We start from the raw sequence: 24,005 nt of genomic DNA on the forward strand, positions 1-24,005 counted from the left end.
TTGCAAAGCTTTGGTGGGTTTATATTTCTTAAAAGTATTATTGGTACGCCTATTTTTAATTGTAGCACGTGTGGTGGAAACCCTGAAAGATCTATGGAATTTAAAAATTCAGATGGATAATTAACCGCTTCATTTGGTTCCAAAACTGTGTCGACTGACTTGTAAAGGACTGCCTGGTCTCGAATCTTGGTCAAAACAATATTGTTGATTTCGTGGACGTCTATATTTTTGGGTGCGAGAATCGCTCTTTCACTTAGCCATTTATTATTTTTATAATTTTTTAGAATATTCGGAAATACTTTTTCAATCAATTCATTTTTGGACGTCACTAAATTACAGAAATCAGCAGGTAGTTGTATACGTCCTGAAATTGAGTCTACTGGGAGCTTTTCGTTTCCAATTGCCAGCAATTGATCTGAAAATGTTTGACCAGAGTCATCGTTTTGCAATCGGACACGCATATTTGTAGTTAATTTTAATATTTTTACGTGTGCCCATAAATTAGAATTTTTCAGGCAAGCATTCATTCGTCTTCAATGGCTCTGGTGGTGCAGCCAATAGAGGAAGTTTAACTTTTCCTGAGGCGCAACACATTCCCATTGTTTCACCATTGAATTTCAAGGCCTTGCAATAGGGACAAATTTTAGACATTGTCCCGATTTGAACACATCTACTCAAGCTATAATCATCGACTGGGTTGTACCTGAATGCCAGGCGATAACTTTCAGGTTGCTCTGATTCCTCGGCACGCTTTCTTTTCTTACTTTCTCTATCAGCAGCAAGCCTGATTTCTTGCTGTTCTTGTCATTCCTCGGCACGCTTTCTTTTCTTACTTTCTCTATCAGCAGCAAGCCTGATTTCTTGCTGTTCTTGTAATTCCTCGGCACGCCTTCTTTTTTCACTTTCTCTTTTAGCAGCAAGTCTGCTTCCGCGTTGCTCTGGTAGTTCCTCGGCACACTTTCTGTTCTTTTTTTCTCTATCAGCCTCAAGCCTGTTTCCTTGCTGTTCTTTTGATTCCTCGGCACGCTTTCTGTTCTTTCTTTCTCTATCAGCTTCAAGCCTGTTTCATTGCTGTTCTTTTGATTCCTCGGCACGCTTTCTGTTCTTTCTTTCTCTATCAGCCTCAAGCCTGTTTCCTTGCTGTTCTTTTGATTCCTCGGCACGCTTTCTTTTCTGACTTTCTCTATCAGCAGCAAGTTTTTTGGCATAGACTCTTTGAGCATCTTCATCGGCTTTTGCCATGGTAAGTTCATCAGTCATTGTAAACTTAAACATTAATAGATTTCTACGTGAACATATGTCTTAAATATCTTGAATGACGTCACCGTCAAAGCAAAAATGACGACAACTAATTTCATGACGTCAGTCAACACAGAAACATGACGTCACCTGATTCACAGACAGACACACAGACAGACAACTTATTTTTATATATATAGTATATATATATATATATATATATATATATATATATATATATATATATATATATATATATATATATATACATATATATATACATATATATATACATATATATATATATATATATATATACATATATATTATTTTCCATTTTAAGCTTCGTTTCTTCGTTCGCAGTAACATTCGTCTTCGTCTGTTTTTGGTTTGACTACTTATTTATGTTAATTTCTGCTTACTTAAAGTTTTAAAATCTCTCTGGTTAGCATTTCAAAAATTTCAAGAATAATCATACTAGTCTACATAATATAATAATATGAAAGCAGCAAGAAACCAGTGATTTCAAATTATAAAATTCCGGTGGCAAACTGCAAAATTAAAAAACAAATAAAAAAAATTATTACCGTTCCAAGTTCTTAAGTATGCTTTCACACTCAATTAATTCACTGTAAATAACTCCAGTGCTTTTTAAAACATACATATAATACATAGCACACCACGCCATAGTGCATGTTCAAAAAGATTGACCCAAAAGTGATACATAAAAGCACAAAATAATTCCTCGAAAACTATTAGACGCTTGAAATGGCAAAATTAAGACTGTGTTACTTATAAATTTTAAGATCTCGGAAACTTTATTTTCCAGGTTTAATTATTGGCTGAGCTAAACTTTCAACTTAAGCTATTTTAAAGAGTTCTTAGTCAAGTGCAAGTAACTCTTTTTCTTCCCCGAGATTTTGATGCCGACAAAGCCAAACTAATCCAGTTTTTGCTAAATCTGGTTCCTTCGATTATATATAAAAACCAATAGTTAAACGAAACTTTCAGCTAAAATAATACATTTAGTGTTCAGTAAAGTTCAAATTTGGGCTTTTCATATTCCAGCCATTTGAGGATTATGCGGGAGGCAGCGCCAACCTTATTTGTAATAATTTCTCTTCATTTTAAGACCAGTTTAGTTGGTCGTAGCAATTTTTGTTTGTTTTAGCTTTGACGTCTTACATGAGCTTGTTGATTGTTCGCTTCAAGTTTTCAACCTGCTCTTTAATTTTTAAACAAAAACTATCTTTTTTCTATTGTTTTCAAAATTCCAGTTTTGGAGGGTTGGCTGCTACTGATGGTCGTCAATATTAGCTTTTACTTGCCGTTCATTACCACGAAGATTTGATCTGGTTCATAAATAGATTTTGAATTTTACAAACAAGTTAAAATGAAAATAACGATTTAGGGGCTAGAAACTCCAATTCAACATCAAACACGGCTTCACCTAGCTCAAGGAATTCTATATTACAAAACTTTTTGGCCTCCAGTCTTAAACTGACAAACAATAGATTTATTTGATTTATTTGAATTTACACAATTTTTCTTTATAAAAACAAATGAAATTTATTTGAATTACACACTTGCCATCAGCACAACCTCTGATGCTTTGAAGTAGTTATTAAACCACCTTTTATTGTTTTTCTCGCACAAATTGTGGTCAAAGCTAATTGCTCTTATCAAGCTACATAAAAAGAATTCTTTAGTAGAATTGTCTACTTCCTTTACTTCATGATTAGGCGGAATTACTCATGCGCTTCCTGTCATTTTCTTTGCCTTTAAATTTATTTGGTATTAGAATAATCTGATAAGAAAATTTATATAAATGAATATAGGTCAGCAGCGAAAACATTCAATTATGTATTGTGGTGCATAGGTCATAGTTTATCCTGGCCACTTCATTACCGACAGCGCAGTAGGAGTAGGGTTTCCTAAGTAAAGAGCAAAGTAGCTTCCATGTATTGTTTTTTCATCGACGCTACTTCGTATGGAAGGGGTTATCGTAGGAACGTATGAGAGGATGTCCAGTAGAAACTGAAATTTCTGTTGTCCATTTATAAATTCGAAAGCGCTGGAGGGCAACCAGTGCCACCGCCTTCTTAGTTGCCCTCAAACCAATCAAAATTCTGAGAAAACCATTCTGTTTTGAAAGCCAAAATATTCGAGAAGCCCTATCACTATACCTTTTGGGATGACAGGACCCTCCAAAGCCCCTGGCACAACGGTTGCAAACTATGCAAGTTCCCCATTGTGTACATACAGGTTTTATTTTTTGGGAAAAGGGCATATATGATCATGGGTCTCCAAAAGGGCTAAGGGTATGAACGTGGAGCTTTCAAGGCATGAGCAGGAAGATATTGAACTAAATCAGAATAACAATGTACATCTAGGATGTCAAAGGACGTGTCTGCAATGCCTGAGGAATGGCTAAGGGTATTTAGCTGAAACTTGGAAATGTTGAGGGGAATGCTGAACAAAATCAAAGACACTATCAGCATCTAGGTGGTCAAAACTGTGGCAACCAAACGAAAAGCAAATGATGGAAAAAAAGTTTTCCAAAAATAAAAAATTCTAAGAAAACTAAAGGCCAAATTAAATTTAAGTGCAGTAGGAAAAAAATCCTATAATAATTCAAATTATCAGCATAATCTGAGTCAAGCAGAGTTTTACTTTCCCGTTTTAATTCATGCTCTCCCATAGCCTTTGCCGTCTTCCTTAGGACAAACTCCATAAAAATCATCAATATGAACGGAGATAGCGCAACCTTGCTTAACTCCTGATTCAATTCGAAACACGCGACTACAATAATTTCCTACCTTACCGCAGCAATATTATTCTCATAAGTAGCACGAATCACCTTAATGTATTTATCTAGTATGCACAGCGAGAATAGATCCTTAGCTAAAGCTCTTCTATCGGTTAAATCAAATGCTTGTTCATAATCTATAAAGCTAAGGACTGAAGGGTTCTGATGACTGACGCACTTCTCAGTTATCGACCTAAAAGTGGAATAGTCAAGACATTCTCTCCCCTTCCTAAAACCATACTGTTCTTCTCTTATCAATTTTTTGGCCAATGCAGCCTGTATAGGATTATGACTTTGATAAAGCATTGTTTTATATTTCACTAACACCCCTCTACATGTGGATTAACAAATTCACTATCTCAATCCGTTTGAATTTTCTAATAGCAATCTTGGTCAAGAATGCTATTATAAAGGTCGTTAATCAATGTCGGGCTACGGTCTTGGCAGTTGGTTTACTAAGCTATTACACTCTGCACTAGCTTTGCTAAAAAAAAAATATGTTGTACCGGCTGCCACGAATTTTTCATCCTCTGCACTAAACGATTAGGGCTCTGGCAAGGATTTTTTAAAAATGGTTTCGAAAAATCTCAGGTCGGGTGCACGATCCCTTGGCGAGCGATTGAAATTTCGACAAAGTGGAACAAGTTTTAAAAGGTCGAGAAACACAACATCACTCTTCAGTTTCTACTCAGGTCAGAAATGAAAGACGTCATTCTTGTCAAAGAAGAAGAAACCAAGGACATCAAGGAAGAAAATTGTTAGATAAAAAAAAGATTCCTTTTCCTATACTAAAATGGTATATCTACCGTACAAGGAATCCCACCCGTCAATTAATTCATCTTTAGATTTATTCAATGTAGAAAATGTGGATGTGAGTATAAAAGACGGTTACTATGAACAATTCTACCCATAACAACCGCTCTCTAAAAATATCCATTTTCAAAATTATTCCAAAGAAGATTATTGCGTGTATTTGTCTTCTACATTTATAGATTTAGATGTGGTAGTCAAGAAATCTGACAATGAAATGCCAAGTCTTACTGATGGAATATCCTATGAAAATTGAGTATTGCATTATTTGTTTCGACAAATTGGTATCTATATAAATGGAACATTGGTGAGCAGTAGCAAGAATCTCTCAAATTTTACGAGTTACATACAGTTCGTGTTGATGACACCAAAATCATATAAGGAATGGAGGGGCTCAGCCAATGTATGTGAATACAAGACAGAAACGGGCAATACAAATGCTCTTAGAGAGGCGACAACTAGTGAATTACGTTTAGTTGAGAAAATATATCACGAGATGTTCAATATACGCCAATGGGTATCACCGAATATTATGGTGGATATGAAATTAACGCTTACTCCGTCCAGCTTCATTTTGCAAAAGGTACTTCCTACAGCACCCGATGTAACAGTCTGTCTCATCCCGTCAATACTTCATGTACGAAAGCAACAAGTAATGAATTATCTTGCTTTGTGGTGGAAAAGTGAGAGCTAATGGAAATAATATCAAACTTATTCCTGATAAAAATCGCCAATCAGCGACATATTACCACGGTTTCACACACCTTCACCAATTCTTAATTTATCAACGGTGAAATTCCTTCAAAAGTGCATTGGCGTTTGTAAAAATGCTAGTGCTATAGGATCAAGGATTTCCCCTCTTGTGTGTAAAGTAAATGGAATCCAACTCTACAAATTATCCTTTGAAAAGTCCCATAGGACATTGTATGAGTTGACAATGCAGTCCTTAGATTGAGATTCACAACTATTTGAAAATTGTACAACTGATACAATGTTTGCAAAAACCCACAGCATCATTGTATTTGACTTGTCTGGCACTCAAGACTCACCGTAAAAACGGGGAGTGTACGTTTGCCGAGCCATTGGCTGAGAGTGTTGCATTAGCCTCATTAAATTAATTCGAAAATTACTGGGAAATCACTCCCAAAGGCAGTGCCCTACTGCACCTCGCACCATGAACACAAATAAAATAATCAGCGTGCTTAATATGGATCCGTACATGTCCAAAGACAAATCCTATTGTGTACCCTCGGATTTTCGTGAAAAAAATCAAAGTGTCAACAATGCCCTTATCAGTGTTAAAAGGAGTCCATCGATCGTAACGACAGGTTATTCGCTATGCATCTTTCGAACAGCGAAGAATATAGAATTTTGATCCTCTTGGCCTACCATACGCATTCTACTCTCCGACATCAACAACTTTATTAGAAGCAGCGGGAAAACTATTATTCAAAACCCAAATAGAGTGCAGTATTTAACGACTAAAAGCTGTGGATTTCTTGCACTGTTGTATTGCATTTTCCGATGTCGCGGCAACCCTTCTCTGAATAATTTCCTAAGGGAGAAAACACTTTCATACCTGCTTAATATTGATTTCAATGCCCTAAGAATAAAATTAAGAGTGTAAACTTTATTATTAAAAGTGTATATACATAAAAATAGCTTTTTCCTCCTCTTTATATTTCTTCTTCCATGTATAGGTAGCTGGCAAGAACAACTAATGGCGGCAGATCATCTAAATTCACTGTATATTGGTCTTGAAGTGCAAAGTCAGGGTAACAATTTTGACAATATCTCTTTGTGAAGTTAATGATACTTTTTCATTCAAATTGTAAAATTCACGTGTTTCAATTTGTTAATTTGAAGCAATAGCACATACAGTGTTTTTTCAAATGGAAAATCACTTTCTGTAACAGCCGAATAAAAATTAGTAGGCTTATAATCATAGTAGCCAATGTCTTCATAGTGATGATATAGAAACCATATTCTCTTGTTATTACAACAGTTGAAGCGTAGACCTGATTCTTCCCCCCAAAACAATTTAAAACCACGACGATAACAGTGTCTTAGAAATAAACGAAAATCTTGTTTAGGGTTCTTTTCAATCATACCGGGATAGGTTTTCTCCCACTGAGCATATTTATCATAGTGACAATTAGAGCATAGGAGTCCTCTAGTGTGAGAGTCACAAACCTCTTCAAGACAGGAATTACAGTCTTTAATTTGTGCTACATACCCTCTATACAATTTAAACGGATTCCATAATCTGAACTTTTCACCATAGTCGTCAACGATTGTACAATTCTCATATGATGACCAGCTGCCCAGTGTATACATGCAAAGTGGACATGCATAGAACATGTTTCAGTGTTGGCTCACTCAGCACCAAAATGAAACTGACTTACAATCAATAAACAGTGTCCTTTTCTATATAAAGAGGAGGATGAGGAGTAATTGAGTGACATCAAAATTGAAAATGGAGTGAATCCGATTGAACAGGATCTTCCAAATTGTCAATTTATTGTTCTAATGAAAATTCATTTGGATATAGTCTTAAATCATCAGTGAATTTCTAAGGTAGCGTTCAAAAGCAAGTTCACAATAACATTTTGTTTTGTTTCGGTAAGTGTGTCAATAAATTGAGTAAATGCGTCTCGGCCGCGACTAATAAGCATCATATAATAATTCAATATTGGAGATTCATCTCTCATAATACCATCAAGCATTCTTTGAGAAAATGTTTTCTTTTGCACATACAACTTGTGAAAAAAATCATTTAGATTCAGACATTTTTCCAAAATCACAAGATTCCACAAGACTTTATGTTTCATATATCCATCCATTTATAAATCCTAACACTCTCACAGCTGACTACAGACTAACTAAGGAAACCAAAGATTCTTTCTACTTCGGGAATATCTCTAGAGAAATGAGCGGTAACCTACTAAAAATGTCTAACCAGAAAAACATTTTCGATTGTTTTGAAAAACAGTATATTACTCATTTTTACACATTGATTCAACTAATTGTCCTCATTGTATGTCAATATTGCATTTAAAGCAGCTTGAAGTCTATGTATATGAATTATATTAAGTTTTGCGGCAAAACATAACTGCTCCTCCAATTTGAACTTGCTCCATGATATCACATATCTTGCATACATCTCATCCCATTCAAGGCTTAATCCACATCCTCTTGTAATTTCTACTGCTAAGTTTGGTACTCTTGTCTTGGTATCATTGCTACTGCCAGCATAACTATCAACTTCCAATAGTGTAAACAAACCACTCATTTTTTGTTAGTATGTCTTGTTAAATTAAAACTTGATGAAAAAGACATATTAAAGCTGTTCTCTCTCTGAATTCTACTTTCTTACTAATATAAAATACACTGAAAGCCAAGACTTATATTGGATCTGATTGCTACGGCTGGTTTTTAGGGCCTTACGCATGTATGCAAATGAAGTTCTCATGGAAGTATGTAAAAGAGATGTACCCTCTGTAGTATAGACAATCTGGTTGCTAGGGAAGGTCCATGGCCGAATCTGCTTGCTAAGTAAACCGATTATGCAAATTATGTGGCTGTTGGACTTATGTAAGTGAAGTTTAGGGGATATTCTTTAGAGCCTCAGGCGTGAGCTCTGTACCTGGTATAGCATACTACTTACGTTGCCTTGTGACTTTCTTCTAGCTAGTCATTTATACTAATTTTTCTTCTAAAACTTGTGATTTTTCCCTAAATCTAGTGATTTTTCAAAATAGAGCACGTAGATTCATAATTCAACCAAACAAACCATAAAAGAAACTATTTAATAAAAAACACAAAATAGTGATTCACTACAGTTCCTAGCATGTTCCAATAAGATTTTATGCAAATATACCGCCTTTGAAACTTCCGATTTCCCAGCATATGTCCATATCAGATAAATACCTCAGAGCGTAACACCAAGATAATAGGCGAACCTAGTCAATTGCAAAATTACAAAATGTTCTATACTTCTTATTTCACGAGATTTGCTCAGGTCGAATTTTTGTCTTTGTATTTATGGATTTTTTCTGTATAATCTACCAGTTCTGAATTGGATTTTCTTCTGTTGAAACCTTAAAAAGTAAAGTTAAATGGTGGATATTAACACAACCTCTGCATCTGCAAATACAACAGAAATGGATTCATTGAAAAATAAGAAGGTAGATGTACAATAAATATGAGTTTCTAAACGAAAAAAAGAAGTCATTGAAAAACAAAATAGGGCTTATTACATTTTATAATGGGATTGGTAATACAACTACATAGTTTAAATCGATTATAGTCCGATAATTGAAGTCGGTTGGGATTGGGGGAGGGGATCTACTCAGGCAAATGTCGAATGGTTTTAGTCTTTACTTCTAATATATAATCGAAACTCCAATATTTCTTCAAACTCTCTTATTTGTATTTGCAGCACCTATTAATCACAGTTAAACATTCACACCTTCACACCTGCCTGCCTCGTAATAAATCGATAAAAGCCGTACTGTTGTCCGGAATTCGGTTGTCCGAAATTCGAAATTCGGAAATTTTTCATCAACGCTGCAAAACACAACTGCGAAAATTCACCTGAAAGAGGGAGGAAACACACTAAAAGTCAAATAATCCCAATCAAACCATTAGATTCGGCGTACCAGAGAATCATACTGTACATTTCTGGTGTCCCTTTAGTTTGAATAAAAAGAACAGACAGCTACTAGACCCCTCCCACCTCTCATTTTCCACAAAAATTGTTCGACCAAAAGTTTTATATAGCCTTTTGTTTGCATAGTTTAAAGGTTCCAAAACTATACCTTTAGATTTAACATGACCCACACAAACCGAGGATACGTCTGGGGATGAAAGTATGCTCAGAATAATAAGGATAATGTACATTCTATAAAAACCAGGTTCATAGCCACAAAGACAAATAATGGATGACAGAATGCATGGGATTTATATAACTTGGGCTATATATTTGTACATTAGGGGAGTGGAGGTAAGATTAGGTTAAGTTAAGTCAGGTCACTTTACCCCCGCACCCTCTAATGTGCAAACATATAGCCCAAATTGTATTATCATATAAACTAAAGTATTACATTTTCATCATATTTTGGCGTATTTCATTAGGATGAAAATAACTTTACTTCTTAGGTGTGTTCTGTATAATAAAGAAGCAATAGGACCGATACTTAACAAAATTTGTGGAGGGTGGGATAAATTTTTTAAATTAAAATATAAAAGGTCATTTTTGAAACTGTCGCTGATGTCTCAGTAATTATACCAGCTCAATTATATTTTTTGGGGAAAAAACTGAGGTTTTGAATCGACAAGGAAAAAAAATAAAAAGCAAATATTTTGATTAGATTAGATCACCAATAACCAATTTTCGGTGATCAGGGAATAAGCCAATGGTACCGGGAAAATATTGGGAGAAAGCAAGGATTTTGTTCTATTCTCTGCATAAACATGCAAAAAGGGATTTTTCAGAATTTCAAAGGTAGTTTTTGCTTGAGAAAAAAGCGTCAATCTAAAGGTATTTTTTCACATCTAGGGGGTGATTTTACCCCTTCCTGTAGGTGCACCTGTATAGAACATGGTAAAGAAACAAAACAATTATTAATTACAATGATAAAGAGTATTATAATTCAAGTGTATTTTCAATAATCAATAATTCAAGTGAATTATTGTTCAAGTGAATTACTATTCAATAATCAAGTGATTTTTTTCACCGGGTGGCAACTCTAGCGCTCCTATCAAGAGTAGACGTCCTGCATAAGCAATAGATAGCTAGAAAGGTATTAGTCAGCCTAACAAGATAAACAAAAGAGAGGAAAATTATCCTAGTCAAAAGCAAGTGTAGTCGTTTACATGCTATAATTTCTCAAGGGTTGCCATTCCTAAAAGTCTACCTCTAACACTGTTTGCAGACACAGTTCTGATTAGAAAAAATCACGAAATGTCCACCTCGATGCCACAATGGGGCTCCGTGGGCTTTGTTTCCCTCCTGGAGGTACGGATGTATAAAAGAGATGATGTTGAACCCCCAACAATTGCCCCACAGCAGTTGTTCCCCCACAGTTGAAACAGGCAACTGCCTCACATCACCAGAACGGCTGTAACCTTGTATATTTTACATGTCCTTGTCAGGACAGTTGCCGTGGTTTGTCAACTCTTGGAAGAAAAAAAATATATCGAAGGCTTGTTATAGGTAAAAAAAATAAAAGGTGGTTTTTTAAGCACTTTTCTTTTTTTATGTAAGTTGTTGATTATTTAAATCACTCAAAAGTTGCTCCTGCACAATGCCTTGTCTTTGCAAAATGCTGATGTCTTCATTCTCGTTTTAGTACAAAATCTGAGGTCAAACTGTTAACGCAGAACGGTGCGAATTCCACTCATACTTGTCCACTGCTCTGGGGGAAACAAAATATCAACAATTTTCGACAAACAATTATCAAAACGGCATTTGATCATATGCTTAAGTTGTTGTCAAAATTAAGTCACAAATCTGTTAAATCCTCTGACAAAATCTAAAAGATAAAACGATTTGACAGACCTTCTGATTAAGTTGCCTTAATTAAGTATTCAAATAAAAATCGCAAAACAAAAAGAAGAATCCAACCTTCTAAGCTGTTATCATAACTAGGTTGTAAGTCTGTTAAGTTTTATGACAAAATTCTTGACAACAATTCCAAAAACGAAAGAGGTATCTGACCTTCTGATTAAGTTGTTTAAATACTTAATTATACCTACTGGTCAGTGCAGCAACAAAAAAAAGCTATTAAAATCATTTTGAAGCAACTGATCCGTGTTTACTGGCTATAAAGGCTGCAATTAACCCGTCATGCTGAATATATTCTTGTGCTTTTATGAATGAGAAAATTTCACGGTCAAAGTCAGGTGAATGACACAGAAACATAATTGTACATAAGCCAACATGACGTAACCAAAGTGGAAATATGTTACTAATGTCAAGTTCGAACCTTAGTTGTGTATTTTATTCTGTCCTAATACCTAATTCCATTCTAATTCCATTCTAGTCTCAAGAGTAATTTCGATGGTGTTCGATAACCCTCCTTCCAGGTCCACATAAGCCTCAAAAAGAAGCTTAGGGTCTACAACTTCGATAATAGTAAAAGCAGAAGTCAAATTAACAAAGTTTAACTAAAAAACGGTTTAAATATAACAAAGACGGTGGAATGACAATTTTACAGCTGTGGGGGAGGGGAGTTCCAATATCAATAGCCGCGTCAACGAGCATTTCTGAAAAAGAGATAGAGCTGTAACTCAACGTGCATACTGCGTACTTATACACGTTATTGAATATGTAGGGCTTTCCAAATTTTGTTCGATTGCACGTCAGTCCTATTCAGGTCAAATTGGTATGTTTTGCGGCACACCATAGCGAAAACAAATAAATGAAAAATATGTAACATCGAGTAAAAGCTCCAATTAAGACAATGAAATAAATAAAATCAGAAGTTTTAACGTTGTTACACATTTCTATATTTTCATTTTGTGTATTAGTGGAAAGGCAGAGAAGTCGAAACAAAAATTATTCAAATAGAAGAAATTAATGCTTTTGCAGTGCTTTAATTTGAAATAAGAGACGAAGTCTTTGGAAACAGAATATCAGGATGATTAGAACCGGAAAAATGGGAACTAAAAGTCTCGAACCTAAGCTGTGCCTGCACGTAAGAGAGTGCATGTACATCCTTACGTGGAACAGCTCTTCCCTTACCTACACTCACAACCACTTAACATCGGTCCTGAGAACTTCACTAGAAAAAATGCGGTTAAAAATGAACTGTTTTCCAAGGGAAAAGCTCCTTAGTGTCCTCACCCACACCACCCCAAAGGTAAGGACACGTGCACCAATGGCCAAGAGCATTACAATCTGCATTTGAAATCGACAATATCGTCCAAGAAGAGGCAGGATAAATTTCAAGTTCGAAGTGAACTTCGAAAAATTAAGACTAAGACGTCTCTACAGTATCTCAAGAACGACTGAGGTAATCAAGTTGAAACTAACAGGGCCACTACTATTACTACCTCTGCTCTTACTATTGAATTAAACAAAAAAAAACAATTTCTTTTTAAATGAAAGTAAGGAGCGACATTAAAACTTAATCTAACAGAAATTACTCCGTATATGAAAGCGGCTTTTCCTCCTCAACGCCCTGCTCTTTACGCTAAAGTTTGACTCTTTCTCTTAACTCTACTTTTTAAAACAGTAAAAAACTATTGCGTATATGAGGGGGCACGCCCCTCGTCGATACCTCGCTCTTTACGATAAAGCTTAAATTTTGTCCCAATTCCTTAAGAATGACCCCTTAATCACAAAGGCTGTAGAATAAGTAGTTGTAATTACTAAAAATACTTTAACGTAAAGAGCGAGGAATTACGAGGAGGTAAACCCCTCATATGCGTTATAATGTCTGTCCGTTTTCAGTTTTAATGCTGCTCCTCACCTCCCCTTAAACCCCCCCCCCAACCAAAAAAATCTCCCTGAAAACGTCTGTACACTTCCCAGTAACCATAACTATATGTAAACACACGTCAAAGTTTGTAACTTGCAGCCCTCCCAAGGGGATTTCGGGGGAGTAAGTCGTCCCCTAAGACATAGTTATTAGGTTTTTTGATTATGGTGAATAAATTGGATATCTCAGAATTTTGATCCGGTGACTGGGGAAAAATGAGCACGGGAAGGGGCCTAGGTGCCCTCCAATTTTTTTGGTCACTTAAAAAGGGCACTAGAACTTTTAATTTCCATTATAATGAGCCCTTTCGCGACATTCTAGGACCCCTGAGTCGATGCGATCACCCCTGGAAAAAAAAAATAAACATGCATCCCTGATTTGTCTTCTGGAAAAAAAATGCATAATTCCACATTTTTTTAGATAGGAGCTTGAAGCTTCTACAGTAGGGCTTTTTGATACGCTGAATCTGATGGTGTGATTTTCGTTAAGATCGTATGACTTTTAGGGGGTGTTTCCCCCTATTTTCTAAAATGAGGCAAACTTTCCCAGGCTTGTAACTTTTGATGGGCAAGCCAAATCTTGATGAAACTTATATATTTAAAATCTGCATTAAAATGCGATTCTTTTGATGTAACTATTGGTATCAAAATTCCATTTTTTAGAGTTTCGGTTACTATTGAGCCGGGTCGCTCCTTACTACAGTTCGTTACCACGAACTGTTTGACTAAATCTAAATGGTTAAGTGCGTCCAGTTTGTCAAGATAGCATACATACAATGCTTTGGGAACGGAATATGGCATTAAGCTTGATTTTTCAGGATAAGTTGAGATGGACAACTAAATCAAAATATAAAATATACATACAGATATTCAAAAGGGCGTATATTGTTTAGAATTGTTAAAAAATTTTGTCCAACATATAAAAATCGAAAACCTAGATTCTCGTCCAGAAAATGGAAAAGATTTAAGTAATTGTTTTTTTGTTTTTTTTAACAAATGAAAAAGACTATGTCAACTAGAAGCGAACAGAACCTAAGGAAAAAAGTTTTTCTAGACCTAAATTAGGCCAAAGATTAGCAGAAATAAAGTCAAAGAAATTGAACAGGAAATACAATAAAAAACCAAGTCAAACTAAAAATACGCAACACCTGAGAGGAATAGGGCTGACGACCCCCTTGGCTTTCTATAGACCAAAACATAACTCGGACTTTACTGAAAACACAATACATTTTAAGTGCTTTCTTGTTTTTAACTTTAATAAATCCAAAATTATTAAGACATTAAGGAATCAGCATACTTATATTAAACTGTCAATCCGCGTTTAATTGCTGTTTTGTTCAATGAACTTCGTTATGATGTTTTCATTCTTTTAGACATTATTAGAAATAGGAACATTCAGTTCGAAATCAGAATTGTTTTGTACAATGTATGACAGCTACTGAACAGACTAATTGATGAATCAAACATAATGATACTTTGCGCCAGCGCAAGGGTTAAAGGTGTGCTTCCTGATTATAAGTTCACCTGTTCAATCGCGCATGTCGCAAGGACAGAATACTTTATTACTTTACGGATATTTTTTTACTTAAAAAAATGTCTCTTTATATATATATATATATATATATATATATATATATATATATATATATATATATATATATATATATATATATATATATATATATATATATATATATATATATATATATATCGATCCACATTCATTTGTTTTATTTTCAGTACTCTTGGTTATAATGGTGATCTTCTTTTTTTCGATATTATTAGAAATAAAAACACATTGCTCGAAATATAGATTGTTTTCAGTGAAGTAGAAATTACGTTTTGTTCTTTAGAAGGCACAAGAGGCGTCAGCCCTATTCGTCTCAAGTTCTGTTTCCTGAAAATCTTAATTGTTTTGGTTTTATTTAAGTGAGGGCAGATTTATGGTTGTTTAATGTAATTTCTGTTTGTCTTGGATCTAATTAATTTATTTGTGGTGATTTATGGCAGTTTCACGCTTCAAAAATTATTTGACTTTATTTCTACTCATCTTTGATCTTCTTTTCTTTGAAAAACTCCTTTTGTGGAAAAAGTTTTGTTTTGCAATTAATCACATACAGCGACGAGCAAATTAGAGTATTTTAGAGGGCAACTGAAGGATTTTTCTATCAAATCTGTTTGTTTAGAATTTCTATCATAATTTTCCTCATTCTTCATACATTCCACCTGCTTTTATGGATTTTTGTTTTGTTTTTTAGTTTCATAAAAGTAAGTTTCACTAAAATTTCTTTTTTGGAAAAGTTATTAGACCTAAAGGGGTAAAATGTGCTATAGGCTGAACTTCGTGGAAAAGTTGTCAATTAACCCGGTTTTATGATAATGACAACTGTAATGAAGCTGCCTATCGTATCTAATTACAACAAGCTTGTTCTGGAAGTAGCCTACTAAAATGAAATTAAAAAAGAACAAACAAGTTTTTACAGCTAAAACTAAAGAGCAACATTAAAACTCGAAACAAATATAAATTACAACTTAATGAAGGGGGGAGGGTATCCCCTTCTTACACCCTCACTTTTTACGTTAAAGTTTTAAAGCTCTCATTCAAATTCCATGGCCCTTGTGTTTGAGCATTCTATCTTAAACAATTGTGACGAAAATTCGTATCATAAATCAAATAATCACGTAAATCAAATAAAAAAAAAACAAAAATTTCAACTGAAAGTAAGGAGCAACACTAAAACTCAAAACGTACAGATATTATTCCAAATATGAAGGGAGTTGCCCCCTCCTCAATACCTCGCCCTTTACACTAAAGCTTTTCTATAACTTCTAAACAAACTGATCAAACAGTTCGTGGTAACGAGTTGTAGTAAGGAGCGACCCAGCTCAACAATAGCCGAAACTCTAAAAACGAAATCTTAATACCAATGGTTACATCAAAAGAATCGTTTATTTGTTTATTTGTTGTTTTTTTGTTGTTTTTTTTATCCCCAGGTGTGATCGTATCGACCCATTGGTACTAGAATGTTCGCTCTTTACGCTAAAGTTTTACCCTTTCTCACAACTCTACTTTAAAAAAAAAATAAAAAAAACTTTAGTGTAAAGAGTGGAGCGTCGAGGAGGGAACAGCCCCTTTCATATACGGAGCAATTTCTGTTCGTTTTAAGTTTTAATATCGCTCCTTACTTTCAGTTGAAAAAACTTGTTTTTCTTATTTAATTATTATAATTAAACGGCCCTTCTATTTCAGGAGTTGTTCTTAAAGAATTGGGACAAAAAGTCAAACTTCAGCGTAAAGAGCGGGGCATTGAAAAGAGAGCAACCCCCCTCATTTGGTCTACATATTGATTACTTTTTGTTTTCAGTTTTAAAATTGCTCCTAACTTTGAGTTGAAAAGACTTGTTTTGTACATTTTATTTCTGATCATTTTTTAAATAATGCCAGCAAATCTAGCTCACCTTTCAAGAAAAATTCCTTTCAAGACGGAAAATTCCTCTGTGGACAGTTCTTCCAACGTAAGCCCCCCCCCTAATTTTCTTCGGGCAATGTCCCTATAAAGTTCCCTCTGGACAATTCAATCCTCGCTGAAAATCCCCCTCCGCCAAAAAAATTTTGGCGAACGATTCAGCCTGAAGAATTCTCCTACTTCCATTTGAAAAAGACTAAATTTCGAATTGTTTTTCCGATAATTTCGGAAATCTGCCTTCCATGAAAATTATTCCCGAAAATCCGAAAACGCTGAAAATACCCTCCGGATAATTCCTCCCCCTCCACCTCCGAACATCTCCACATGCAAAATTGAATTGGCCAAGAGAGAGTAAGACAAATAAAAATAATTTCGTACGGGAATTCTGTCAAATCCTTCCAGTGTAAAATTTTCCCTGGAAAGTTAACAGCACGAAAATTCTCCTTCCCCTAAAAAATTCGCCTTTTGGAATATTCCCCTTTTCAGAAAATTCCCATCCACCAAAAAAAAAAATTCTCTATATTTTTCCAATAACAAACAATACATGGACAACAAAGGGCAATTTGCGCAACGCGTAGCCCTTTCCTCAGGATCTGTGGAGGCCATATCATCAAGGCATAATTACTGGACCTTCTGACTATGCTAAATCGAATGAATTTCTAAGAATTTGATCAGACAGTTTTGTGGATATAAGGGACCGGGAGGAAGGCTAGTTTCCCTTCAATCTTTTCGGTCACTTAGTAAGGGCACCGGAGCCTTTAATTTCCGTTCGAACGAGCCCTCTCCCAATCTTCTAGGACCATTGGTTTTATACGATCTCCTCTATAAAAAAAAAAAAAAAAAAAAAAAAAAAAAAAAAAAAAAAAAAAAAAAAAAAAAAAAAAGAAACACATCCGTGATCTTTCTTCTGGCAAAAGTAAACACAAAATTCCAGATTTTTGTAGATAGGAGCTTGAAACATCTACAATAGGACTCTCTGATATGCTAATATGAAGGTGTAATTTCCGTTAAGATCACTTGGATTTTAGGGGGCATTTCCCCCTTATTCAAAGACCAGGTAAATTTTCTCAAGCTCGTAACTTTTGATGGACAACATTAAACTTGGTGAAACTTATATATTTGGAATCAGCATATGATGCCAATTCTTTTGATGTATCTATTGTTATCAAAATTCCGTTTTTCAGAGTTTCGGTTACTATTGGGCCGAGTCACTCCTTACTTACAGTTCGTTACCATGAGCTATATAAAAAAAAGGCCGACTGACATTTTGTCACATATAAATATTGCAAAACCAAACACATAGTCTCAGCAAAGCAAGACTGTGTATAAATAACCTGAAATTAACAATAAAGATTAGTTGTCTGGATATATCCAGCAAAGTGTATTGCAAAACTAATCATTTTTCTGTTGGTATTACGTAGCTTCCTTAGAAAGTTGATAAAAAGAAAACACTCCAGAAAAACCCGGATTTAATTACAGACCACTTGCATCATTAGAAGAAGTGGCTAAGAAAAGTTTGATGTAGAAGAGGCATCATTAACCTTCATGGCTATAGCAGCAGATGTAACCTAATAAAGAACGAAACAAGAACCATAGTAGCCAAAATTTTAGAAACGGATTTTTAATCCTGAAACAGGCCTTATTTAAAATAGGGCCTGAAACACCCTCAAAATGGCATCAAATTGGAAAAGCGCACCAATTAAATCGCTGCTGCTGTAAACCTATAGCTAGAGGTTCACAGCAACCCCCCTTGAATAACAAGGAAAACTATAGTTTTACGTGGGCTCCTTTTTGAGGTTTATGATCCCTGTGCAAGTTTTGTTATGATATTTTTCTGCTTCCCTGGGGTTTTAATGTATCAAAAAAAAGGCAAAAATGTTGCTATTACTCGATAGCTGGGATTCAATTTTGTCCATCTACTGTATTTAACCAAAGAAATGGGTTGTAACAAGGTCTTTCACATTAAAATACTTTGATAGAAAGTCCGCTGAAAAAGCAAAATTTTCTTTTTGTGTGAAGCCAATTGAGGTCCTCCTCTAAGAAAAAGTCTAATTATCATCTTAATTTGGATAGGCTTGAGATTATTGAGTAGGCTACAGTTTTTAGGAAGGAAGTTCTAAAGCTAACGGTAAAAGGGGCCTTGTAAACATTAATTAAATTAAAAATTCTAACTTGTTTGTCCAAAAATAAATTAGAAATTAAAAAAAAAAGAAAATGAAATTAGAAAGGGCCTATTGTCACCAATAACCATATATAGTTGCCTCTTTTATTCAGTTCTCTGCCAATAGGTACGAGTCGTAGAAAAGGCCTTTCGGGAAAAGAAAAGATGTAGAAAGTATAGAAAAAGTGCAACATTTAAGTTTTATGCCTCCTGTGTCTCCATGATGCTTTTCTGCTTTCCTAGGGCTTTCGTATATCAACGAAAGACACCGTTTTTAATGCCAATTCCACAGTTGAGATTCAGATCCATCCATCTTCAACTTCAACTTCAACTTTTTCTTTATTCAACTTAAAAAATACAAAAACAATATTATTCCCCAACAGAGAGCAGAGCTCGTAAGGCTGGGACAATGCAAAAACAGAAAAAAACATCAACATCTCATCGTAATAATGATTCCAAAATTTAATATGGCAAAAGACAAACAAAATAGAAAAAAAAAACTCATAAAAAAGAAGTAGCAAGGATAAGTAAATAAATAAATATCGGGCAGGAGGGAAGTGGGAGGCCATCGGAGACGCAGGGACACAAAAACAAAACACACAAATAAGAAGATCAGATAATTTAATAATTTAATGTTCCAATGGTGAATAATCAAAATCTTAGCAAACAATCTTTAATATTTGTTTTTTAAATCTAACCAATTATATTTTGGAAACTTGATGTAAGGGATTTTTTAGACTAAAAAGAACTTGGAAAATTGGTTGAAAATCATTGAAAAAAGGACTGTTTTCCTATTTTTTTGGGCAAGTTTAGATCCTTCTGAGGTTTAGATCCTTAGATCCTTAGATCCTTAGAAATATCATAGTTCTGGCTTGACGATTTGAAAAATGATCTTTTTGGTATGTTTTCACACAAAAATACATTTTTCTTGACCTTTTCATCGAATTTCTTTTTTAAGTACACACTCCGTCTCCTATATATCTAAAAATACATCTACCCTCCCTCTAAAGTTTTGTGAATTGTATTAACTTTGGAAAGTGAAAAAGTTAGCACCACTGAGAATGATAAAGGATAAAAAAAAATGATAAAAAAAATGATAAAAGGATAAAAAAAATAAAACAAAGTAGGGCTCTTAAAACAAATGTCAAAAGCAATATTCCATTCTTTAATGCACTTTTAAAATATAGTATAAAAGAATGTATGTCGAACACTGTTAAAGAACAAGATAAGACCGATTCTTGAGCCCAGGCTATTAATAAAAGAAGCCAAAATTTATGAATTGTGAGTCTTTTTCCTTGATTTTAACATTTTACTTCTGCTTCAGAAGCAGAAAATTGAAATGGCAGGGTGTTGGTTTGAAAAGCCAATAGCACCGCTACTTCATTCTCAAATAATGTCTAATAATGATAAGTCTTTTGAACTTTGTCATATCCGGTGTATACAAAGGATAACTGTCATTGTAAGCTTCAGTTTTTTGTCATAACTAAATATTAAAAAAAATCAACTTAAAGTAAGGAGCAACATTAAAACTAAAAACTAGCAAACATTTTTCCATGTATGAGTGGCGCTGTCTCTTCCTCATTCCCTCCCGCTTTTTTGCACTTAAAAAAGTTTTTTTTTCCACTTAGAAAAAGATTCTTATTCTAATTAAACATTCCTTGTGTTTCAGGAGTTGGGACAAAAGGAAGAACGTCAGCGTAAAGAGCACGGGCATTAAGGAGGGGGATGCATCCCTCATATATGGAAAAAATTCTATTCGTTTTACGTTTTAATGCTGCTTTTTACTTTTAGTTGAAAAACCTTAATTTTTTAAATTTCTGTTCATTTTTTAAATAATACCGAGAAATTCCCCCTCTCCCATGAAAAATTCCCCCACAAAAGTTTATTGATGGTGATTTCCTCTGTCAAATCGACCCGATACATTTCTGTATTCACCCTAATAACAACGTAAATAAAGGGCAAATTTCATAATTTACAGCCCTTTCCCCAGAGGCTCGGGGGAGTGATATAGGTATTGGACCTTTCAACTATGCTGAACAAAATGGCAAGCCCAAAATTTTGATCCGACAATTTTGAGGAAATGGGGCGTGGGAGGGGGGGGGGGCAAGTTGCCCTCCATTCTTTTTAGTCCCTTAGAAAGACATAAAAGCTAAAAAAAAACAAGATATGTATGCTTTTGACACATATAAATAAGCTATTACAGGGGACATTGCTAAGGTTTATAATACAAATACATACAAGCATTATTGACGCTGTAATCGTGTATAGTTTGTTTTCATTGACAAGTGTGACTTAAATATGACTCGGGCATAAGGAGCGGACGAGCTGCTGTAGACGAGTATTAAAGGGTTCATCAGAATTTAAATACATTTCATCCGGAGCAATACAAGATAAAAGAAAGTAAACCTTCACTGAAGCTCCCTTTCTCTCTTCTCTAATCGGAGATGTGCTGGAAAATAAAGGTACTTACATAAGCAATAATTGGTCTGTTCCAGCTGGCGGCAACTGTGGCCTCGACACTGCAGGAGCCATCTGGACCAAAAAATGCCAAAGTCTCATTGCACAGCATGTCAGTTATAGCCTTTGTAGAAATGAGAACATCACCTTTGGTGTCATTCCATCGAAATTCTAATTTGTGACCTAGAAGATAAAGAGTTTTGATTGGCAAATAAAGTTCAATAGATATCAACATTCAATGCTCTTATCCTTTGATACTAAACTGCTTTGTCCAGTCACTATAGGCACTTGAGGCACATGTAGAAAAATACAATCACTAATATGAAAATTCTACAAATGTACACTTGTTAGCTCCAGACTTTCTCTCTTATAAACAAGAGCTAAGAGCTCATATGGCACATGTGACGAGGCGAGAAGAGCTAAGAGCCAAGAGATCATATGGTATGAACTCTAACAAAATTCTATGAATCAATACATTGATTTAAAAAGGAAAATAAGAGGCTTAATGCCGGTCAGGATTTAAAATAAGAGCTCTGAGTCACGGTGTCCTTCTAAATATCAAAATTCATTAAGATCCGATCACCCACTCGTAAGTTATAAATACCTAATTTTTTTCTAATATTTCCTCTCCCTTTAGCCCCCCAGATGGTCGAATCTGGGAAAACGACTTTATCAAGTCAAATTGTGCAGCTCCCTGACACGCCTACCTATTTTCATCGTCCAAGCACGTCCAGAAGCACCAAACTCGCCAAATCACAGAACCCCTCCCCCAACTCCTCCAAAGAGAGCGAATTCAGTACGATTCTGTCAATCACGTATCAAGGACATTTGTTTATTCTATCCACCAAGCTTCATCCCGATTCCTCCACTCCAAGTGTTTTTCCAAGATTTCCCCCTCCTACTCCCCCCAATGTCAAAAGATCTGGTCGGGATTTGAAATAAGAGCTCTGAGACATGAATTCCTTCTGAAAATCAAATTTCTTTAAGATCCGATCATTTATTCGTAAGATAAAAATACCCCAATTTTCACATTTTCCGAGAATTCCGGTTTCCCCCTCCAACTCCCCTCAATGTCACAGGATCTGGTCGGAATTTATAATTAGAACTTTAAAGCACAAGATCCTTCTAAATATTAAATTTCATTAAGATCTGGTCACCCTTTCGTAGGTTACAAATACCTCAATTTTTAAAATTACCCCCCCCCTCCCAATTCCACAAAAGAGAGCCGATCCGGTCGGGTTATGTCAGTCACGTATCTTAGACAGGTTTCTATTCTTCCCATCTAGTTGCATCCTGATCTCACCGCTTTAAGTATTTTCTAAGATTTCCGGTCCCCCCAACTGCCCCCCCTCCCAATTACGCTTGATCCGGCTGAGATTTAAAATAAGAGATCTGAGTTACGAGGTTCTTCTAAATATGAAGTTTCATGAAGATCCGATCACTCCTTCGTAAGTTAAAAATACGTAATTTTTTTTTTATTTTTCAGAATTAACCCCTCCTCCAACTACCCCAAAGAGAGCGGATCCGTTCCGGTTATGTCAATCAAGTATCTAGGACTTGTGCTTTTTCCCCACCAAGTATCATCCCGATCCCTCCACTCTAAGTGTTTTCCAAATTTTAGGTTTCCCCTCCCAACTCCCCCCAATGACACCAGATCCGGTCGGGATTTAAAATAAGAGCTCTGAGACACGATATCCTTCTAAATATCAAATTTCATTGAAATCCGATCACCCGTTCGTAAGTTAAAAATACCTCATTTTTTCTAATTTTTCAGAAATAACCCCCCCCCCAACTACCCCAAAGAGAGCAGATCCGTTCCATTTATGTCAATCATGTATCTAGGACTTGTGTTTATTTTTCCCACCAAGTTTCATCCCGATCCCTCCACTCTAAGTGTTTTCCAAGTTTTAGCTTTCCCCCTCCCAAATCCCTCCCAATGTCACCAGATCCGGTCGGGATTTAAAATAAGAGCTCTAAGACACGATATCCTTCTAAATATCAAATTTCATCAAGATCCGATCACTCCTTCGTAAGTTAAAAATACATCATTTTTCTAATTTTTCAGAATCAACCCTCCCCCACTCCCCCAAAGAGAGTGGATCCCTTCCAGTTATGTCAATCACGTATCTAGGACTTGTGCCTATTTTCCCCACCATGTTTCATCCCGATCCCTCCACTCTAAGCGTTTTCCAAGATTTTAGGTCCCCCCTTAATTCCCCCAATGTCATCGGATCCATTGGGATTTAAAATAAGAGCGCTGAGACACAATATCCTTCCAAACTTCAAATTTCATAAAGATCCGATCACTCCTTCGTAAGTTAAAAATACCTCATCTTTTCTAATTTGTTCATAATTACCCCCCCCCCCAACAGAGCAAATCTGTTCCGGTTATGTCAATAACGTATCTAGGTCTTCTGCTTATTTTTCTCACCAAGTTGCATCCTGATCCCTTCACTCTAAGCGTTTTCCAAGATTTTAGGTCCCCCCCCTCCAACTCCCCCCAATGTCATCGGATCTAGTCGAAATTTAAAATAAGATATCTGCGAGACGATATCCTTCCAAACATCAAATTTCATT

At 35.4% G+C, this 24,005-nt stretch overlaps 1 protein-coding gene across 1 annotated transcript in view; it reads right to left on the reverse strand.

The window, feature by feature from the left end:
- LOC136026148 (receptor-type guanylate cyclase Gyc76C-like) overlaps positions 1–24,005 on the reverse strand; it is a 202,605-nt gene that overhangs the window by 156,779 nt on the left and 21,821 nt on the right. Inside the window, exon 2 of the mRNA XM_065702451.1 lies at positions 21,442–21,611. Within this exon, the coding sequence (XP_065558523.1) occupies positions 21,442–21,611 (170 nt within the window). The remainder of the gene's footprint in view (positions 1–21,441; positions 21,612–24,005) is intronic.

The sequence above is a fragment of the Artemia franciscana genome, chromosome 4 (genome assembly GCF_032884065.1).
Source record: "Artemia franciscana chromosome 4, ASM3288406v1, whole genome shotgun sequence".
Classification (NCBI taxonomy): domain Eukaryota; kingdom Metazoa; phylum Arthropoda; class Branchiopoda; order Anostraca; family Artemiidae; genus Artemia; species Artemia franciscana.